The 19590-nt window shown below is 39.0% G+C and overlaps 1 protein-coding gene across 1 annotated transcript in view; it reads left to right on the top strand.

Moving 5' to 3' along the window:
• NFX1 (nuclear transcription factor, X-box binding 1) overlaps positions 1 to 19590 on the top strand; it is a 78093-nt gene that overhangs the window by 19940 nt on the left and 38563 nt on the right. Inside the window, exons 3-9 of the mRNA XM_036854136.1 lie at positions 101 to 259; positions 1393 to 1470; positions 7719 to 7824; positions 10887 to 10958; positions 12480 to 12619; positions 17675 to 17774; positions 17858 to 18075. Of these exons, the coding sequence (XP_036710031.1) occupies positions 101 to 259; positions 1393 to 1470; positions 7719 to 7824; positions 10887 to 10958; positions 12480 to 12619; positions 17675 to 17774; positions 17858 to 18075 (873 nt within the window). The remainder of the gene's footprint in view (positions 1 to 100; positions 260 to 1392; positions 1471 to 7718; positions 7825 to 10886; positions 10959 to 12479; positions 12620 to 17674; positions 17775 to 17857; positions 18076 to 19590) is intronic.

Below are 19590 nucleotides of genomic sequence, written 5' to 3'. Positions count from 1 at the left end.
TCTCTACATTTGAATTCTCCTCTCAAATGCCTTGCTGATCCTTGGTTGACTAAGGAATGTTTTTCTGTGTTTGAGTTTATCTGTTTTGTTTTTTAAACAGGTTCTTTAATTGAACAGCTAACCGCAGAAAAATATGAGTGCATGGTGTGCTGTGAATTGGTTCGTGTCACAGCCCCAGTGTGGAGTTGTCAGAGCTGTTACCATGTGTTTCATTTGAACTGCATAAAGAAATGGGCAAGGTCTCCAGCGTCTCAAGCAGGTCAGTCATTTCTCTTTTCTGAGTAGTTATTCTCACCCATTTGATATGTTCAGGTTTTAAACTTAGCTTTAAAAATACTACTTAATTCCTCTTGAGTGTTTTATCTGCAGGGAGAGTATGTTGCCCTGATCACATATTTTGGATGACCATTATTAAGCTATAAATCTTAAACCAGCTAAGCATAACAAATTAAAATATACTTAGGGTACAACAAAATCAGTCACTTTTACTGAAAATGGTAGCTTTTATCCAAGTAGCAACTATAAAGAACGATTTTTTTTTAATTGGGGTATAGTTGATGTACAATATTATGTCAGTTTCGGGTGTACAACATAGTGATTCACCATTTTTAAAGGTTATATTCCATTTATAGTTATTATAAAATATTAGCTATATTTCCTGTTGTACTATACATCCTTGTAGCTTATTCATTAGAAAACATTTCTTGTATAGTTTGCTTTAGAAAATTTATAGAAAACGATGTTTAATTTACCCTTAGGATTTTGAAGTTGCTTTGCCTTTAACAGATCTTCTCCCTAGTATTTTGTGGGCTTTTCCCAAAGTACACTAGTATTTAGGGATAATGCAAATGTTATTAAAAATATGCTTTCTGAACTTTGGCTCTTCTAATTTAAGACATTTGAGTTTTCCTGCATGTACTCAAGTATTTTATCCTACTTTTTTTTTCAAACCAAGATTCAGATGTTTACTTTGATACTAAAAATAATAGAACACTGTCCCACAAAATGAAATGTTAATTTTATGAAGTGATGGAGGTGTTAACTAAGACTATGGTAATAATCATATTGTAATATATAAATGTATCAAATCAACATGTGCACCTTAAACTTACACAATGTTATATGTTAATTATATGTCAATTTTAAAAAATGGAATGAAATGGATACCCACTGTATTCGCGATATCTGAGGTCCTTATAAATATAAGCCTAAATGCAATATTTAAGCAAAGAATTCAGTATTGTGAATTTGTTTCTTAAATGTCTGATATCCTTAACATGGAAATTACTACTACTGCTTCAATATTATGGCTTTCCATAGATTTAAAAATTCTTAAATTACATGTGCTTTTGTAAGGAAATTATTTTGATTTCCTCTCATTTTTCTTGACAGATGGCCAGAGTGGTTGGAGGTGCCCTGCATGTCAGAATGTTTCTGCACATGTTCCTAATAACTATACTTGTTTCTGTGGTGAGTTTTTTTGCATACACTGGAGTCTCTTCCACTTTGCTTATTGTACCTCAGTTCCCAGCCCAGGAGAGGCGGTGTGCTGGGCATGTTTTAGAAGTCACTAATAAGACTTCAGAGCTACAGGAGTTTGTAAGACATCACATGCGTGTGGTCTGTCACACAGCTAGAGTCACAGGCCTTTGTGTTCTTGGCAGACTGTTCTGGAGATGGGCCTTCTCATCATGCCCACCAGGTCTCCTTGATCTTAGTTTAGATCAGAGCTGACCAGATGGCAGAGGTGGGTACAAACATGGGCTTCTTCTCATCTCTAACGGTAACAGCTTTGAAATTCTGGATTTGAGCAACATGAGTAAAGAGTATTGGTGAAGCATACTTTATTTTAATCCAAGAAATCAGTCATTGTTCTTTATAATAAAGAGAGATTTTCTGTAAACCAGCATTGCAAACTATCCTTGTGCCCTCCCTCTTTATGGAATACTTCTTCCTGGTTTTGAATAGCTCAGTTCTTCCATGTGTTAGGAAAAAAACTTTTCATGATCTACATGCTCATATCTGTTGCTAACCTATTTCCTGCGTGTCTTTTTTTTTTTTTTTTCCCTCTTTCCTGCCTGTCTTTTAATGGGTAACCTTTACCATCTGGCTGTCGATTTTTCAGATTTTATTTCTTAACCATTTGTCTCCCTCCTTGAACCATTGCATTTTTACTTCTGTCCTCATTACCTCACTGAAACTTATTCAGAAATCATCAATGACCCTTTCCTGACCAAATCCAGGGCTGATTTATAAATTCTTAACCTTTTTGTCCACACAGCAGCCCTTAATGCTTTTGACCATTCACTTCTTGAAATGACTAGCTCTTTCTGTTTCTTTTCTACCTGCTCTCCTTATTTTTCTAACTAATTTGCTCATATTTCTCCTTTCCTGTTACTTAACTGCCAGCTTTCACCAAGAGTCAGTCACTGACCATCAACACTTCTAGACTCAATCACTTTGTGAACTCAACTATCTACAGTGTTCTTCCCCTTCTTTTCTTTAAATCTCATCCACTGTGTCATTTAAGATCTGACCCCAACTGTCCACTTCCAAAGGAAGCTTCCCCTTTCTTATCTCCTCTCCCACTTTGACCACTCTTATCCAGAATCTGTTGGTCCTGTATGTTCTGTTGCCAAAATCTGAGCCTTAGTAGATACTGAATTAGTATTAGCTGAAGGAATGAATATTCTTGAATGTACTACTGGAAAGGCAGCATGAAACTGGATGCAAGAGATCAATCGAAAATTGGACAAATAAGACCAATACCCAGGCTTAATTACCTTATTTTTAAAGGATTTTTAAACATGAAGCATCATAATGAAATTTAAAATCTTGTTGAAGCCTTCACTGACAAATTGGATATGAGACCCTAAGAAGGCAGAAGAATGTGGGGATGAAGGTCACGATGATCTGAGTGAGGTGGAATGGTGTGGGAAGGCAAATAATGGCCTGATTTTACCTGAGGACTTTGCCCCACTCTGCTCTTCAAGGAGACCATTGGTCGGGAATTCCCTGGCAGTCCAGTGGTTACAACTCTGTGCTTTCACTGCCAAGGGCCTGGGTTCAATCCCTGGTTGGGGAACTAAGATCCCACATTCTGCAAGCCATGCAATGCAGCCGAATAAAAAAAGGAGACCATTGGTTTAATATACTTTATTGAGAACTTATTAATGTAACAGGTACCATGAAGAAACAGAGAAGAATGAGACTATTTACTGACTTCCCAGAGCTTACAATCTAAAATTTAAGACACAATTAACTTGCTGTTCTACTACAAAGTCTGTGGGAGATCTTTGGGGTGAGTTTGACTTCTGGCTAGAGGATTAAGAGCCTTCCTGAAGGAGGTAGAATTGAACCAGGCTTGAAAACTAGGTTTAACACCAGGAAGGCTTAGGATCTGCTGGGAGAAGAGGAAGTCATCCAGTTATGGAGCCCAGGATCTATGAAGATAGAGGAGTGCGAGATGACTGGAAAGGTAGGGCTGACTTCTTCGTGCCAGGCCTAGATATTGGGACTTCATTTGTCAGGTGGTGGGAAGCCACACTGAGGGCATCAGTGTGTGTGTGTTTTTTTTTCTTTTTTTTTGGCCGTGCCGAGGCATGTGGGATCTTAGTTCCCCAACCAGGGATCAAACCTGGGCCCCTTCCAGTGGAAATGCAGAGTCCTAACCACTGGACTGCCAGGGAATTCCCTGATTCTTTATGAAGATTAGTCTGGTGGCAGTGAGTAGAGTATTTTGGGACCTAGACAGTTTGAGGACTTACAGTAACCCAGATGAAGAATAGTAAAAGTCTGCAATGAGTTTTAGAGTGGGACAGAAAGGAAGGGATATAAGATTTCAAAGGTAAACAGGAATTAACAGCAGTGGGAAAGGAAGGAACCCAAATGTGGCTCCAAAGTTTCATGCTTTTGGAAATGGTGATACCAAGAACAGAAAAGGGCAGGGCAAGTGAACCAGGTTTGGTGGGGACAATGAGTTCAGTTGGAGTTAAAGTGTTGAGTTGGAGGAGTAAGACGTCCAGTGGAAGATGTTCTCCAGGGAGTTAGGAATGTTTGAAGAAAGATCAGGAATTAGGGGCGATAGTCACAGGTGAGAGCAATAGATGAGATTCTAGTAGGTGAAAGGGTAATGGGTGAAAAGGAGTCTAATGCAGAACCCTGGCAGATGAAGGGAAAAAAACATCATTGAGAGTCAGGGAAAAGAGGTTGGGCCATTGAGAGATGGTAGGAGAAAACCTGGGCACCATATTGGAGCAAGAAAGCACAGAGGCAGAGGAGCTTTTCTAATAGTCTAGAGATGAGGTTCTGGCCAGTAGAGAGGGACAGCAGGAGTAGAGGGGGAGGTGAGGTGTGAGATACACTATGTAGGAAAATTGACAAGATTTGGTGACTAAATAGAATATAGAAAGAAAAAGAAACTAGGATTTCTCTAGTTTTTGAGTTTGTGTGACTCTGACAGTGATGGTGTCACTAACAGATAGGGAACCCTGGAGAGGGCGGGATCTAAGAGGGAAGATGCTAACTTTGACTGTAGATACATAGGCAATTTGAAGTGACTGTGAAACCCCAAGCCCAGATGTTCAGCAGATGGTTGGACATGTAGGACTGAAACTGAGGATTCAGGGCAATGCAGAAGATGTAGATTTGGGACTCATCAGCCTTTAGATGTATTGAACCGCACAGCATGAATAAGATTTCTGAAAGAGACAGACAAGAGAGAAAAGCAGAGGCCAAGGGCTGGGAACAGGCTTCATTTAGGGTGTAAATTGCCCAAGTGAGGATGAATAGCTCAAGGGCAAGGAGGAGTCCCGTGCCTCAGTTTTACTCATCCTGCCCCTGCACTAAGTTCATGGAATAGGCTTACTAAAATTTGTGGAGTGACGTTGATTATAAAATTATAACCCTAGAGGGAACTTTCCTCAACATAATAAAGGCCATATATGGCAAACCCACAGCTAGCATCATCCTTAGTGGTGAAAAACTGAAACCATTTCCACTAAGATCAGGAAAAAGACAAGGTTGCCCACTCTCACCACTATTATTCAACATAGTTTTGGAAGTTTTACCTACAGCAATCAGAGAAGAAAAAGAAATAAAAGGAATCCAAATCAGAAAAGAAGAAGTAAAGCTGTCACTGTTTGCAGATGACATGATACTATACATAGAGAATCCTAAAGATGCTACCAGAAAACTGCTAGAGCTAATCAATGAATTTGGTAAAGTAGCAGGATACAAAATTAATGCTCAGAAATCTCTTGCATTCCTATACACTAATGATGAAAAATCTGAAAGTGAAATTAAGAAAACACTCCCATTTACCATTGCAACAAAAAGAATAAAATATCTAGGAATAAACATACCTAAGGAGACAAAAGACCTGTATGCAGAAAATTATAAGACACTGATGAAAGACATTAAAGATGATACAAATAGATGGAGAGATATACCATGTTTTTGGATTGGAAGAATCAACATTGTGAAAATGACTCTACTACTGAAAGCAATCTACAGATTCAATGCAATCCCTATCAAACTACCACTGGCATTTTTCACAGAACTAGAACAAAAAATGTCACAATTTGTATGGAAACACAAAAGACCCCGAATAGCCAAAGCAATCTTGAGAAAGAAAAATGGAGCTGGAGGAATCAGGCTCCCTGACTTCAGACTATACTACAAAGCTACAGTAATCAGGACTATGGTACTGGCACAAAAACAGAAATATAGATCAGTGGAACAGGATAGAAAGCCCAGAGATAAACCCACGCACATATGGTCACCTTATCTTTGATAAAGGAGGCAAGAATATACAGTGGAGAAAAGACAGCCTCTTCGATAAGTGCTGCTGGGAAAACTGGACAGGTACATGTAAAAGTATGAAATTAGAACACTCCCTAACACCATACACAAAAATAAACTCAAAGTGGATTAAAGACCTAGATGTAAGGCCAGACACTATCAAACTCTTAGAGGAAAACATAGGCAGAACACTCTATAACATAAATCACAGCAAGATCCTTTTTAACCCACCTCCTAGAGAAATGGAAATAAAAACAAAAATAAACAAATGGGACCTAATGAAACTTAAAAGCTTTTGCACAGCAAAGGAAAACAAACAAGACGAAAAGACAACCCTCAGAATGGGAGAAAATATTTGCAAATGAAGCAACTGACAAAGGATTAATCTCTAAAATTTACAAGCAGCTCAATATCAAAAAAACAAACAACCCAATCCAAAAATGAGCAGAAGACCTAAATAGACATTTCTCCAAAGAAGTTATACAGATTGCCAACAAACACATGAAAGAATGCTCAACATCATTAATCATTAGAGAAATGCAAATCAAAACTACAATGAGATATCATCTCACACAGGTCAGAATGGCCATCATCAAAAAACCTACAAACAATAAATGCTGGAGAGGGTGTGGAGAAAAGGGAATCCTCTTGCACTGTTGGTGGGAATGTAAATTGATACAGCCACTATGGAGAACAGTATGGAGGTTCCTTAAAAAACTAAAAATAGAACTACCATATGACCCAGCAATCCCACTACTGGGCATATACCCTGAGAAAACCATAATTCAAAAAGCGTCATAAAAAAAAAAAAGCGTCATGTACCAAAATGTTCATTGCAGCTTTATTTACAATAGCCAGGACATGGAAGCAACCTAAGTGTCCATCATCGGATGAATGGATAAAGAAGATGTAGCACATAGATACAATGGAATATTACTCAGCCAGAAAAAGAAACGAAATTGAGTTAATTGTAGTGAGGTGGATGGAGTTAGAGTCTGTCATATAGAGTGAAGTAAGTCAGAAAGAGAAAAACAAATACAGTATATTAACACATATGTGGAATCTAAGGAAAAAAAAAAAGTCATGAAGAACCTAGTGGTAAGGCAGGAATAAAGACACAGACCTACTAGAGAATGGACTTGAGGATATGGGGAGGGGGAAGGGTAAGCTGTGACAAAGTGAGAGAGTGGCATGGACATATAAACACTACCAAACGTAAAATAGATAGCTAGTGGGAAGCAGCCGCATAGCACAGGGAGATCAGCTTGGTGCTTTGTGACCACCTAGAGGGGTGGGATAGGGAGGGTGGGAGGGAGGGAGATGCAAGAGGGGAGAGATATGGGAACATATGTATATGTATAACTGATTCACTTTGTTATAAAGCAGAAACTAACACACCATTGTAAAGCAGTTATACTCCAATAAAGATGTTAAAAATTATAACCCTTTTATGCCTATATTTTAATTTTAGAATAGGTGAGTTCCTCCCTTACTGGGGGACTTATGTCCTTTCCATTTCTTACTGCCTCTCCCCTCCCCGCATTGCTGTCTTCCCTTATTCCCTCTTTCTGATCCTTACAGTAGATATTCCCATATCAATTCAAAGACCCATTTACAGAAAGCTTATCTTGTAGGTTTTGTTTAAATCTTAGATTAAATGTCCATTAATCTAAGTGGCATTTTCATCAGTAAAAATGACTATTTGTCTTTTCCAGGTAATCCAGAATTTATCATACTCAGTGAAGCTTTTGATGAGTAGCATTACGTTCACCTTCTTATTTTAGGACAATGTGTTTATTGAACTAATGAACACCATCCTGATGTTTCATGCTGTCTGGCTATATTGTATTATTTCATCAAAGTCTACGATGCAGTTGAAGTTTATACCATTGACTCTCCTATTTGATATGTTTTAGGCAAGGTAAAGAATCCTGAATGGAGCAGAAATGAAATTCCACATAGTTGTGGTGAGGTGTGTAGAAAGAAACAGCCTGGCCAGGACTGCCCACATTCCTGTAACCTGTAAGTTGGAACACTAGACTCCTGGGGATTCCTGGTGAACACGCTTTGCTTGCGGCTCTCAGTACACATATCTGGTTACCACGTAACAGGACTGGGTGAGGGACAGTGTGGTATCATTTACTGAGCACTTGCTTTGTGCCAGGTACTCTGCAAAAGCTGACTCGTTGAATCCTTACAACAGCCCAGTGATGTATAGATATTTATCATCTCCATTTTACAGATGAGGAGAGAAATGCACAATAATAAACAGTTGATCAGTTACAAATAAATTTCTATGGGCTTTGGCTTCAGACAAAGGTTTAATTCCTGGGTTTGTCTCTTAACAGTTATGTGATGTTGGACAAATTACTTCTCTGAGCCTCAGTTTCTGGACCTGTAAGATAATAATGATAGATCAAAAATAGTTTCAGAGTTCTATGAATATTAAATTAATTAACACACTAAAGAGACTTGGTACAGAGCCTGGCACATGGTAAGTGGTCAAGAAATGGTAACACTTGCTTTTATTGCCCAAATCTAAGAGAAAACAGACATCAGAGTGTTATACTTGCTTCCACTGGTACCTCGCTTCTATTGTATGGAGCAGGGGTTGGATCAGAGGTCTTGTGATCAAGATGTAGGGATGGTGCTGGGGAATATCGTTGTGGGGAGAGCTATTCAGACTGAGCTAAACAGCATGGTCTGCCATCTGCTGGACAATCAGCCCTTCCTCTTCCTTTGACTGCTTCCATAGGTCAGAACTCAGGGACTCATCTATTCCTTCCCTTAGTTGCCATTTTAGTAAATTCAGTAACAAGACATTAATCCTCCACATGAATTATCTTTAGAAAGCCTTCAGCAGAAATGGGGCCCTGTCATGACTGTCAGAGAACACCACTGTGATACAGATCAGGTGGTCAGTCATTTAAGGAACACTTTAAAACACCAGTGCCCAGTCTCTGCCTCAGAGCAATTGAATCAGAATCTCCTGGGGTGGGTCTAAGCATTGTAGTTTTCTTCCAGGTGATTCTAATATGTAGGCAGTGTTCTGAACCACTGCTTTGAAGGTTATGAGAACCTGGGATTAAGTCCAGGCCTCAGGGATATTTGAAATAACCTGGAATCATCCACACTTGACCAGCAGTTTGTCTATCAGTCTAAAGTTATTTAAGGGCTTCCCTGGTGGCACAGTGGTTAAGAATCTGCCTGCCAATGCAGGGGACATGGGTTCGAGCCCTGGTCTGGGAAGATCCCACATGCCGTGGAGCAGCTAAGCCCATGTGCCACAACTACTGAGCCTGCCTTCTAGAGCCTGTGAGCCACAACTACTGAGCCTGTGTGCCACAACTACTGAAGCCTGTGCACTTAGAGCCTGTGCTCTACAAGAGAAGCCACCTCAATGAGAAGCCCACGCACCACAGTGAAGAGTAGCCCCCGCTCATGGCAACTAGAGAAAGCCCACATGCAGCAACGAAGACCCAATGCAACCAAAAATAAATAAATAAAATAAATAAATTTATTTAAAAAAATAAAGTTATTTAAATGTCTAGCCATGAAAATTATTTCACCTGAAAGGGTTGAGGTATATCATGTGAAATGTAACTGTTGAATAATGATACTCATCCTTAAAGAAGCATGCTTAATCTTATGTCTCCTGTGGGTTCTGTCTGTCAAAATGGATCATCTTAAAAAAAAAAAAAAAAAAATGGATCATCTTAGGAGACTGGGCACATGTTCCTGGATTGTTTTCAGTGTTAAAGCTCATTTAAGAATTATTATAACTGATTTAGTAGTCACATAAAAAATCCAACCAGACCACTTTATAGGCACACCTGATTTTTATAGCAAATTCTGTTACCCACTTGATTAATTACACTTGGCTCTGATTGGCTATTTTTTAAAATTTATTTTATTTTATTAGTTTTGGCTGCGTTGGGTCTTCATTGCTGCGTGCGGGCTTTCTCTAGTTGCGGAGAGCGGTTGCTATTCTTCATTGCGGTGCGCGGGCTTCTCATTGCTGTGGCTTGTCTTTGTTGCAGAGCACAGGCTCTAGGCGTGCAGGCTTCAGTAGTTGTGGCACATGGGCTCAGTAGTTGCGGCTCGCCAGCTCTAGAGTGCAGGCTCAGTAGTTGTGGCGCACGGGCTTAGTTGCTCCACGGCATGTGAGATCTTCCTGGACCAGGGCTCAAACCCGTGTCCCCTGCATTTGCAGGCGGGTTCTTAACTGCTGCGCCACCAGGGAAGTCCCCTCTGATTGGCTTTTAATTCCCAAAGGATTGTGATTTGCCATCACATAGGTGTCCCCCCTGCCCCTCCCCAAAGTTCCCAAAATATTTTAAGTAGTGATATTTCTGTACAGGTGTGTAATTTACCAGGGGTGTCTACTTTGAAGAGGGCAGTATTTATTTGAATTGGAATTTATTTCCATTTTGTTCATTTTTTCTTTGGTCTCTTTATAGCATAGCTCCTATAAAAAGCATACTATTCAGAGGCCTAATTCTGACCTATAGCAAAAATTAGGCACGGTTTTTTTCCATGCGTCCCTTTCCCCTTTGTTACTTACCAACATGCCTCCCCTCACCCCAAGCAACCTTCTTTTCAATGTTCCCATTGTTAGCCTATCACCTGGTTATCACTTTACCAGCTGATGAGAAAATGTCTGTACTTCTCATGGATCTAGCAGATTTAAGCTCTGTTACTTTGTTCAGGTTCTGATCCTCTAAAGGACCCCATTGGCCATCCTGAGTGGCAGACTCTTTTTATCCCTACTCACTGTACTAAGTGGGCCAAGACCATATTTAGAAATGTTATCTTTGACTATCAGACCCAAATAAAACCAGTAATTTGACTTGGGCTTTACTTTTCTCGTTAAATATTCTAAGATGATACTGCTATCGATTCTTTCTATATAAAAACTTTGTTGGTATCTTTGTTTAAATAGTTTAATCAACTTTAGACAAACACTAAAACATTTTGTAGGAAGTTTATTTGTTGCCATATTCATAGTAGGGCCCAGCTGGGGCAGCTTTGTTTAAGTTTGGATACATGGGTATGATTTATTCATTACAGCCTTTCTTTTTCAGCCTCTGCCATCCTGGACCTTGCCCACCCTGCCCTGCATTTATGACTAAACCATGTGAATGTGGACGGACCAGGTAAAGTTAGAATTGTACTCCGAAGAAGACTTCAGTTTCCACATTAATGGTTTATGTATGAATTTCTAAAATAAAAGATTAGTAGGTAGGTGCAAATAGTATTTATTTACTACCATTAATAAGTGGTAGGTGTAAATAGTACTTTTCCGTAAATAGTAATTTCCTGTGCTGCCTTAATCCTGCAATCTTATAGGTGATTAAGAAGTTATAAAATAGTGAGATTACCCATTTCAGATGCAATGCCAAGGTGACAGGGACTTTTTTCTTAACCTCTCTAGTGGGTGAAAGAACCAGGAATTGAACCCAGGCCTGCTAAGGTCCAGGAGGCAAGGGCCACTTATCTGTGCCTAGCATAGTATCTGGTGTCTAGGTTTTCAGTGAATATTGTTGAATGAAAGAATAAGTAGCCCCAGAGCCCGCTCTCTTTTCTTTACAATGCAAGTTCTCCTGCTTTATCAGTGCAAGGATCACTGATAGCTGCGGAGGCCCAGTTAAGACCGCAAAATGATTTCTGAACTACAAGACGAGATGGGATAGTGCAGATTTTCAGTGATAAGCATTTTTTAAATGTTTACTGAACTTACAAGGGTAGCAGTGTGGCCTTACAGAGAGTCACATGCAAGGGGCTATGGGTCAGAAAGCCCAGGTCAGATTTGGGCTCTGCCACTAACTAGTTGTTGACCTGGGCAAGTTGCTTCTTCTTGGTGAGCCTCATTTTTCTTATCGTATGGTAGAAATAATAGTGTCTTCCTCAAGGGGTTGATGTTAGCTGTGACGCTGAGCACTGGAAACTGATCATCTGTGTATGTAACAGTGACTTCTTAAAACAAAATATGTAGTTGAAGTGGGAGTAGGGGGATAGAATAAAACTTCTTGTGGGAGAGTAGACTCCAAGGTCTAAACCATTACCCTGGAAAGAAACCTGAAGATGATTGTCTAAGAGCAGCGGCCTCATATCCTTCTCTAGCGGACAAGTCGGCAAAATCGGGATGTTTATTAGAACAAAGCCAGAATGATCTCCCCATCCTGAATCGAAGTCACATACAGCATGTTCTTAAGTATCATAACTGCCTAAAATGCCAGAGTGCCAGGTCCCAGGAGAATGCCATTGTGCTTTCATTCCAAGAATGTTCATTACAACTACACCTCCCAACCTCCCTACCCACCTCTGTAAGATACTATGGGAGCTCCAGGCTCTTTCCCCTCCTGCGTGCTGTTTCAACTCAGAGAAGAAATCACATTGTAACAAATACTTAGGCCCTCAGTTCCTCACTGGCCAGAAAATAGGGGAGAGAAAAAAGGCAGAATAGGAAATAAGGAAAGCAAAGGAGGAAAAAGAAGAAAGAGTGGAGAAGGGAAGAGGAATTGAGGAAATGATTGGAAGAGGGAAAGAGAAAAAGTAGGGGAAACTGGGCAAAGAGAAAAGGTTTAGTAGGTTTTGGGGGAAGGTTAGTTTAGCTGTCAAATAGAACCTCAATATCCAACATTAGACTAATGCTGTCTTTACATCTATTTTTACAGGCACACAGTTCGCTGTGGTCAGGCCATCTCAGTCCACTGTTCTAACCCTTGTGAGAATGTTTTGAATTGTGGTCGGCACCACTGTGCTGAGCTGTGCCATGGGGGTCCATGCCAGCCTTGTCGGATCATATTAAACCAAGGTAAGTGGTGAGCACACCAGCCAGCAGTACTTGGGTACTTTTCTGGAACCTTATTTATGGTTGTCTTGATGACTTGGATTTGTCTCAAGCCTGTAGTCACAAAGATTCTATTAGGTTTGGTACCTTGGGTAGAGAGAACTGGAGATACATGAATGATTAGACGGTTTTTTGTTTTTGGGCGGTTTTTCTGCCACACCTTGCATCATGTGGGATCTTAGTTCCCCTACCAGGGATCGAATCCACGCCCCCTGCAGTGGAAGCACAGAGTCTTTAACCACTGGACCTCCAGGGAACTCCCTAGATGGTTTTCATTATTTTGGTTGCATAATACCAGTATAGGTCATTGTCCTATAGAATTTGGACGGTAGATTTTTTTAATGCTGTTTAAAAGTAACTGCTTGTGAAATTTTTTTGCAGTAATTACTTGAAAAAGACCCAGAAAGGCCAAAGTAATCTTGAAAAGGAACAGTTGAAAGACCTGATTTTAAGACTTACAAAGTTACAGTAATTGTGACATTGTGGTTATTGGTGTAAAGGTAGACTAGTAGATCAATGGAAGACAATAGAGTCCAGAAATAGACCTCAATATATACAGTCAGTTGATTTTCAACCAAGATATTAAGTTAATTCGGTAGAAAAAGGAGTCTTTTTACAAATGGTCCTAGAACAGCTGGATGTATATATGGGAAAAAAAAGTGACCCTCAACCCCTGTCTCACTCTTTACACAAAAATTAATACTATATGGGTCATGGGCTTAAATGTAAAACCCAGAAACATAGTTTCCAGACGAAACTATAAGAGAATATTTTCATGACTTTGGGATCAGGCGGAGACTTCATAGAGCAACAAAAATACTAACCATAAAAGAAAATAATTGATAAATTGAACTTTATCACATTAAGAAAATGAATTGATAAATCACAGATTGTATTCAGAATATTTAAAGTACTCCTACCAAAGAAAAAAGAAAAAGATAAAGTACTCCTACAAATCAACCAAAAAAAGACAAACAACTCACACAGTGAGCAAAAGACTTTGAACAGCTACTTCACAAAAGAAAATATGTTAATGGTCAATAAACACATGAAAGGTGCTTAACACCTTTAAACACTAGGAAAATGTAAATTAAAACCACAATAAGGGCAGAATAGTATAACCACTTTAGAAAACAGTCCAGGGGAGTTCCCTGGTGGCCTCATGGTTAGGATTCTGGGCTTTCACTGCCATGGCTCAGGTTAAATCCCTGGTCGGAGAATTGAGATCCCACAAGCCGTGTGGTGTGGCCAAAAAAGAAAAAGAAAACTGTCCAGTAGTTCCTTTAAAGGTTAAACATAGAATTACCATGTGACCCAGCAATTCAACTCCTTGGCATATACCCAAGAAAAATGAAAATATATGTCCATACAGAACTTGTGAATATATGTTCATAGCAGCATTTTTCGTAATAGTCAAAATGTGTGAGCAATACAGATTTCTATCAAATGATGAATGGAATAAATGTGATATGGCCATAAAAAGGAATATTATACAGCCATGAAAAGGAATGAAGGATTGATACATGCTATGAAGTGAATGAACCTCCAAAACATTATACTAAGTGAAAGAAGTGAGTCTCAAAGGACCACATATTGTGTAGTTCCTCTGTTTTTATGACTGCCTCTAGTCTTCAGGGATCCTGAGCTGCTGTGTATTGGTTATATAGTTTTATTTTATTAGATTTTACTTTGGTGTGATGCTATTGATCTGTGCTTGCACTTACAATAAGAAATAACCCTATGAAATGTTTTGTGCTGTGCACTATAAGGATTTTATGTAGGGAATTGTGCCATATACTATTCAGTATTCTGTTTATGGATCCTCTTGGAAGAAAGTCTTGTCTGGTCTTAGTTCCAAGAAGTTGTTTTTCCTCAAAGACTATATCTTAGGAAGCTGGTATAACTGACCTAATGTTCGTCTTTATAGTGTGTACTTTTTAGCTGTGATTCATTCTCTATCCTTACCATTGTTTTTCTTTTTCTTTTCACATCTTTTAATTCACGTTCTCTAGATATATCTCATGTATCCTTATATGCTGCCTCAAATCCATTTTGAGATAAGGCAGGAGTTAAGTATATATTGGCAGTTTGGTTTTAGCAGTGTAGATTGTAGTGTGGGAGAGTCCCTTTGATTTGGACCATTTTTAGCTCTTGATACATATTGGGCTGAATCACACTTTTTTGTCAGATTTGTATGGATCCCAGTCTCTTCCTTTCTGTTTTTGTGTACGTAGCTGATTTTTCAGACCCAGTTGAAGACTTTTTGTTTATCCATATTAAATATCTAGCAAAGCATTTTGGCCATCAGTGTAGTTTATTTATCTTCTTGAATTGTAATTCTCCGAAGATCACTTTCAGCCTTTTCTGGAGATTTAATAAGCATTCCTTCCGGGTCTTCATTCACGTGTTGGTAAAAATGCTGAACAGGTTCAGGCTGGCAACAGAGACCTTTCTGCAGACTGTCTTTTGTTCCTTAATACTCTTTAACCAGCAGTGACTCCACCCAACTCTTCTGTCATCAGCTCATATTTCTGTCTCTTGTGCCTAAGCATAGTAGAGTTTTTAGTGTTGTACTCAGATTATTTCCTGATTGATCAGGGGCTCTACTTTTGTTTTTATTGTCACAATTTTCTTTTCTTTTCTTTCTTTTTTTTTTGAGATCTACATGCTTAAATTTTTTTAATTAAAGTATAGTTGATTTACAATGTTGTGTTAATTTCTGCTGTACAGCAAAGTAACTCAGTTTTACATAATATATACATTCTTTTTCATATTTTCCATTATGGTTTATCCCAGGACATTGAATATAGTTCCCTGTGCTATATAGTAGGACCTTTTGTCCATCCATTCTATATGTAATAGTTAGCATCTACTAACCCCAAACTCCCAGTCCATCCCTCCCCCACCCCCCCTTTCTTGGCAACCACAAGTCTGTTCTCTATGTCTGTGAGTCTGTTTCTGTTTTATAGATAAGTTCATTTGTGTCATATTTTATTTATTTTAATTTAATTTAATTTTATTTTATTTTATTTTTGGCGGCGTTGGGTCTTCATTGCTACGTGCGGGCTTTCTCTAGTTGCGGCGAGCGGGGGCTACTCTTCGTTGCGGCGCTCGGGCTCTAGGCACGGGGGCTACAGTAGTTGTGGCTCGCAGGCTCTAGAGTGCAGGCTCAGTAGTTGTGGCACACAGGCTTAGTTGCTCCGTGGCATATGGGATCTTCCCGGACAAGGGCTTGAACCCGTTTCTCCTGCATTGGCAGGTGGATTCTTAACCACTGCGCCACCAGAGAAGCCCTGTGTCACATTTTAGATTCCACATATAAGTGATATCATATGGTATTTGTCTTTCTGTTTCTGATTTCACTTAGTATGATAATCTCTAGCTGCATCCACGTTGCTGCAAATGACATTATTTTGTTCTTTTTTATGGCTGAGTAGTATTCCATTGTATATATGTGCCACATCTTTATCCATTCATTTGTGGATGGACATTTAGTTTGTTTCCATGTCTTAGCTATTTTGAATAGTGCTACTGTGAACATAGGGGGGCGTGTATCTTCTTGAATTATAGTTTTGTCCAGATATTTGCCCAGGAATGGGATTGCTGGATCATATGGTAATTCTATTTTTAGGTTTCTGAGGAACCTCCATACTGTTTTCCATAGTGGCTGTACCAATTTACATTCCCACCAACAGTATAAGAGAGCTCCCTTTTCTCCACACCCTCTCCAGCATTTGTTACTTGCAGACTTTTTGCCTCGAGGTATTTTTTAGTTTGCTGTTTTTTAGTTTGCTTTTTGATTTCCTCGTTGACCCATTGGTTTTTTAGTAGCATGTTGTTTAGTCTTCATGTAGTCATTTTTTTTCTCATTTGTTTTCCCTTGGTTGATTTCTAGTTTCATGCCATTGTGGTCAGAGAAGATGCTTGAAATAGTTTCTGTACTCTTAAATTTGTTGAGGTTTGTTTTGTGCCTTAGTATGTGGTCAATCCTAGAGAATGTTCCATGTGTACTTGAAAAGAATGTTATTGTCACAGTTTTCTGACCCTTGATTCTTTGGTTCACAGCTCTCTTATGTCTCTGAAAAAAAGCCTCTGTTCTATTTGAGCAGAAACTTAGCAAAGAAAAGCCTGCTTGCAGAAGCTCTCAGTTGCTAGGGTTTGTTTACCAATTTGTTGATTCCACCAATTATCTAAGTTGATGAAAATTAGTCCTTACCAGACTTTGTTACATACTAGTCAGAAACTTTTTTTTTTTTTTAGTTTGCTTTAGAAACTAACTCCTTAAACATAACACATACTTATTGCTGATCTCAAGAAATAAAGTAACCCATTATTTCTTCAACCCATAGAAAAATCTATAGATATTAGACTGGGTTCTCTATGCAGTAAATAAAAGTCTCAAGTTATTTGAAACACTTTTTTTACTCATTGTCAGTACTCAAACATGATTACTTCAAATTTAACAATAGTAGAATACAAATTAATAAGGATTTTATATTGTGCCTATTTTTAAATTTCTTTTTAGCATCAGAGACTTTTTGCAAGCATTTTATGTGAACCCCAGGATATGAAGTATTAAATCTATGCTGCTTGGTTGAAGTGAGGATGGAATCCAGTTATCAACTCCTCCGTAACTACCACCAGTTTAACTTCCATCTCCTGCAACATCTCCGCAGGACCCCAGAAAGCCTCACAATCCATGGTTTTCAACCATGGCCTTATGGACCAGAGAGTAGTCTTTTACTTTAAAGGATTGCTTCACTTTAATGCTCATGTTGAGGTGTGCTGCAGGGGCACCATGAGATATGGACAGAGTCTAATTAAGGCCTTTTTTAATTCTTTTCCTGTGGTGAAGCTCTTAAGTGGGGCTTAGAGCTGCTGTATAAGCCACATTTATTTCTGCATCAGGTCTAATCAACACTAGTGAATAGCATTTTGTGTTTTCTTATAGATTGTTTAGAATATTTTAAGCACCTGTACAGATTACTAATCTTTTGTTTCTGAAATTATGTCCTCAAGTATGCTACTGTGGCAGCACCTCCCGAGACGTGTTATGTGGAACAGACATAGGAAAGTCTGATGGATTTGGGGACTTTGGCTGCTTAAAGATATGTGGCAAGTAAGGTTTGATGTTTTTCTCAGTTAGAATAAAGCTGTATTTTATGCAACAATTATGTAATAGTCTGTTGTTTTTCTTAACAGGGACTTGAAATGTGGGAACCACACGTGTTCACAGGTGTGCCACCCTCAGCCCTGCCAGCCATGCCCACGTCTCCCCCAGCTGGTGCGCTGTTGCCCTTGTGGGCAAACCCCTCTCAGCCAATTGCTAGAACTTGGAAGTAGCGGTCGGAAAACATGCATGGATCCTGTCCCTTCATGTGGAAAAGTGTGCGGCAAGCCTCTGCCTTGTGGTTCCTTAGGTAATTAGTAGGCATAAAGTTGTCTTTAAAAATATGAATGTAAATATTTGGCAGCAATGGCTACTTAAACAAAATAGTACATAATTCCAGTTACAATATCAGAGGTTTTTCTAAATATTATGATCAAGTTTGTGTGGGTACTTTTTCTTTCCTCCTCAGATTATACTTCTGAAAACTCACATTTGCCCAAACGATCTCTCTTTCTAATTCGGGTATTTTATTGCCGACTCAGGACAGTTGTGGTTAGATACTATTTTGTGGGGGAGTGGGCATTGGGGTGTTTATGATTTCTCTTAGCAGCCTACACTAGTATGAATGCCAGGTATCGTTTTACTAATTTAGGGTTCAACAAGTGTTTAGAAGCATTTTCATATAATAGAAACATCTTAAAATAACTGGGTGAGGTGTTTAAGAACTGAAATTTTAAGTACACTTAAACTTCATTCATTTGAACCACTCAAGAAATGTCTTTCTCTACAGCTGGGTTTCCCATATAGCTGAGGATAACACCTCCTGAGCATCATTTTGGAGGGACATTTTTCTAAAATTCACATTCCCTTCTTTCTTTAAACAGAGGATACTGAAGATAATTTCTTTCCCCTTATTTGACCCAGAGTCATCATTTCCCTGAACCTCCGTTATTGTATTATGCTGAATACACTGATTCCCTCTGGGCTTGCTGAGGTTTCTCAGGCGATTTCCCCATAGCAGTGTACAGTTTGAATTGTTTTATTTATTTGTTAAAGCTTTTGGTTGTTTATTTTCTTATGAATGCTTTCAGTATGCCTATGTGCCTGCCTTTAGTGACTCTCCCTTTCTTCTGAGTTGTGGCTTCTGATTACTTGGATATAGAAACCAGAAGACGTTTGTTGGGATTAGCTATAAAGTAATAGTCTGAACTTCTGGCAGAGACTTTTTGAGGCAGTCCTTGGGATATGGATGTGTACAGTTTTGTAGTGACTTGGCAACTTCTCTCCTGAGTGAGTGTTCAAAGGCTGTGTGTTTAGAAAAATGAAATTGGGTAAGTGAGTCTGAATAAGAGATGTGTTCCTATAACTAACTGTGATAAAGATAAAATCTTTAGGTTTGGTTTGCATTTTTCCAAAAAGAGAGATTTCACATTTCTTCCAAGTACCAGTAGGAGCACCCTACCTAATTCCTTTTCTCAATCTGACTTTAAAATTATGTGTAGAGAAGAAATGCCCTCTTCTCATATTTTAATACATTTCAACCTCATCAGGAAAATCAGTTGTCTGTTGCTTCTCTGTGTCCACTGTGAAAATGTATCTTCAGATAAGCCCTGTGAAATAGAGATCAGATGACTTCCAAATCAAGAAGGGTGGTAAAGGTCTTCCCTTTTCAGAAAGCACATGCGTCAGTTTTGTAAGAATTTCATATATAATGACCAGAAATCCTACGCAGAGGCTAAGATAGCTTGTTGGCATTGACAGAAAGAGGAAATGTGGAATAGTTAATACAAAGGGACTTGAGCAAGAGAAGGACAGTAACTGTCAG

This window comes from Balaenoptera musculus, chromosome 6 (assembly GCF_009873245.2).
Source record: "Balaenoptera musculus isolate JJ_BM4_2016_0621 chromosome 6, mBalMus1.pri.v3, whole genome shotgun sequence".
NCBI classification, from domain to species: Eukaryota; Metazoa; Chordata; class Mammalia; order Artiodactyla; family Balaenopteridae; genus Balaenoptera; species Balaenoptera musculus.
The sequence above is the reverse complement of the archived record's forward strand: the minus strand, read 5'-3'. Positions and strand labels throughout refer to the sequence as shown.